This window comes from Elephantulus edwardii, unplaced genomic scaffold, assembly GCF_000299155.1.
Source record: "Elephantulus edwardii isolate Elephantulus edwardi_28Jun2011 unplaced genomic scaffold, EleEdw1.0 scaffold00014, whole genome shotgun sequence".
Taxonomy (NCBI): Eukaryota; Metazoa; Chordata; class Mammalia; order Macroscelidea; family Macroscelididae; genus Elephantulus; species Elephantulus edwardii.
Window position 1 is genome coordinate 31,235,314 of NW_006399764.1, and position 1,221 is coordinate 31,236,534.

The following is a 1,221-nucleotide window of genomic DNA, read 5'->3' on the forward strand; positions in this document are numbered from 1 at the left end:
CTCGTGGACCTGGTCGCCCAGAGCCTTTTAGAGGATGAAGCCGCTGCCATGGCCGCCCTGCAGTCACTTCCCAGGGAATGCTTTCCGCCCCTGTTCCTGTTGGCTGTTGCGGGGAGACGCTGCAGGAGGGTCCAGGCGATGGTGGAGGCCTGGCCGTTCCCCTACCTCCCCCTGGGGGCTCTGCTGGAAACTCTGCAGTGTGATCAGGACATCTTGAAGGCGGCCCTCAAGGGCATCAATGTGCTGCTTGCTGGTGACCTTTGACCTACATGTTGGAAACTCCAAGTGCTGGACCTCAGAAGTGACGCTGAGACCAACTTCTGGTATGTGTGGTCTGGGCTTGGGGACGGGGTCTCAGTGAGCCCCTCATGCGAGAACGGGGCTGCGCAGCCCAGCCCAGAGAGGTGCAGAGTGGGGCTTTCCTGCACAAAGGAGGAGAAGCAGCACTCGGGCGCCTCGGGAGTGCTGGTGCTGCTGTCGGACCTGTGCTTCACGGAGCCCTCTCCAGATGAATTGCTCACTTTCCTTGCGAAGAGGGTCAACGAGAACAAACTACTACCCCAACTGTGCTGTAGGAGGCTAGAGTTTATTTTTGAGCCATTGAGATTTCACATTGTCAAAAAGATCTTTGATAAGGTACACCTTGACTATGTGGAGGAGGTAGAAGTCTGCTGCCACTGGGAAATGAAATACATCGCCAAATTTACTCCATACCTGCGGAAGATGGTTCATCTCAAGAGCTTATACTTTGGTCAAGCTTTTCTTGACCACTGGACCCATTGGGAGGCAACAGCGGTAACGTGGCTGTGTGCTCATTTCTCCAGCGCGGTAGTACACCTGCAGCAGCTCCGCCACCTCCACATATGGGTAACCAGATCTCTTCTTGGCCAGTTTCATCAGGTCTTCAGGTACCTGGAGGCCCCACTAGAGAGCCTCGGCCTTACTGATTCTTGTATGACAGGATCTGACTTGGAATACTTGTCCACATCTTTGAGCACCTGCCGCCTGAGTATTCTGCATCTCAGAAACGTGGAGATGGTAGGTGTAGATGCTGGGTTCCTCAACATTCTGCTGGAGAGAATCTCAGGCACCCTGAAAGAACTGGACTTGAGTGGCTGTGGCATGACTGACACCGAGTTCACAGCCATCCTCCCTGCCTTGGGCCGCTGCTCCCAGCTCGATTTCCTCAGGTTCTGTGGAAACTCGGTCTCCATGGACGTC

At 54.9% G+C, this 1,221-nt stretch overlaps 1 protein-coding gene across 1 annotated transcript in view; it reads left to right on the forward strand.

Moving 5' to 3' along the window:
• The window catches only part of LOC102862203 (melanoma antigen preferentially expressed in tumors-like), a 4,776-nt gene extending 4,512 nt beyond the window's left edge, over positions 1 to 264 (forward strand). Inside the window, exon 3 of the mRNA XM_006881372.1 lies at positions 126 to 264. Coding sequence (XP_006881434.1) covers positions 126 to 264 — 139 coding nt within the window. The remainder of the gene's footprint in view (positions 1 to 125) is intronic.
• The last annotated feature ends 957 nt before the right edge of the window (positions 265 to 1,221 follow it).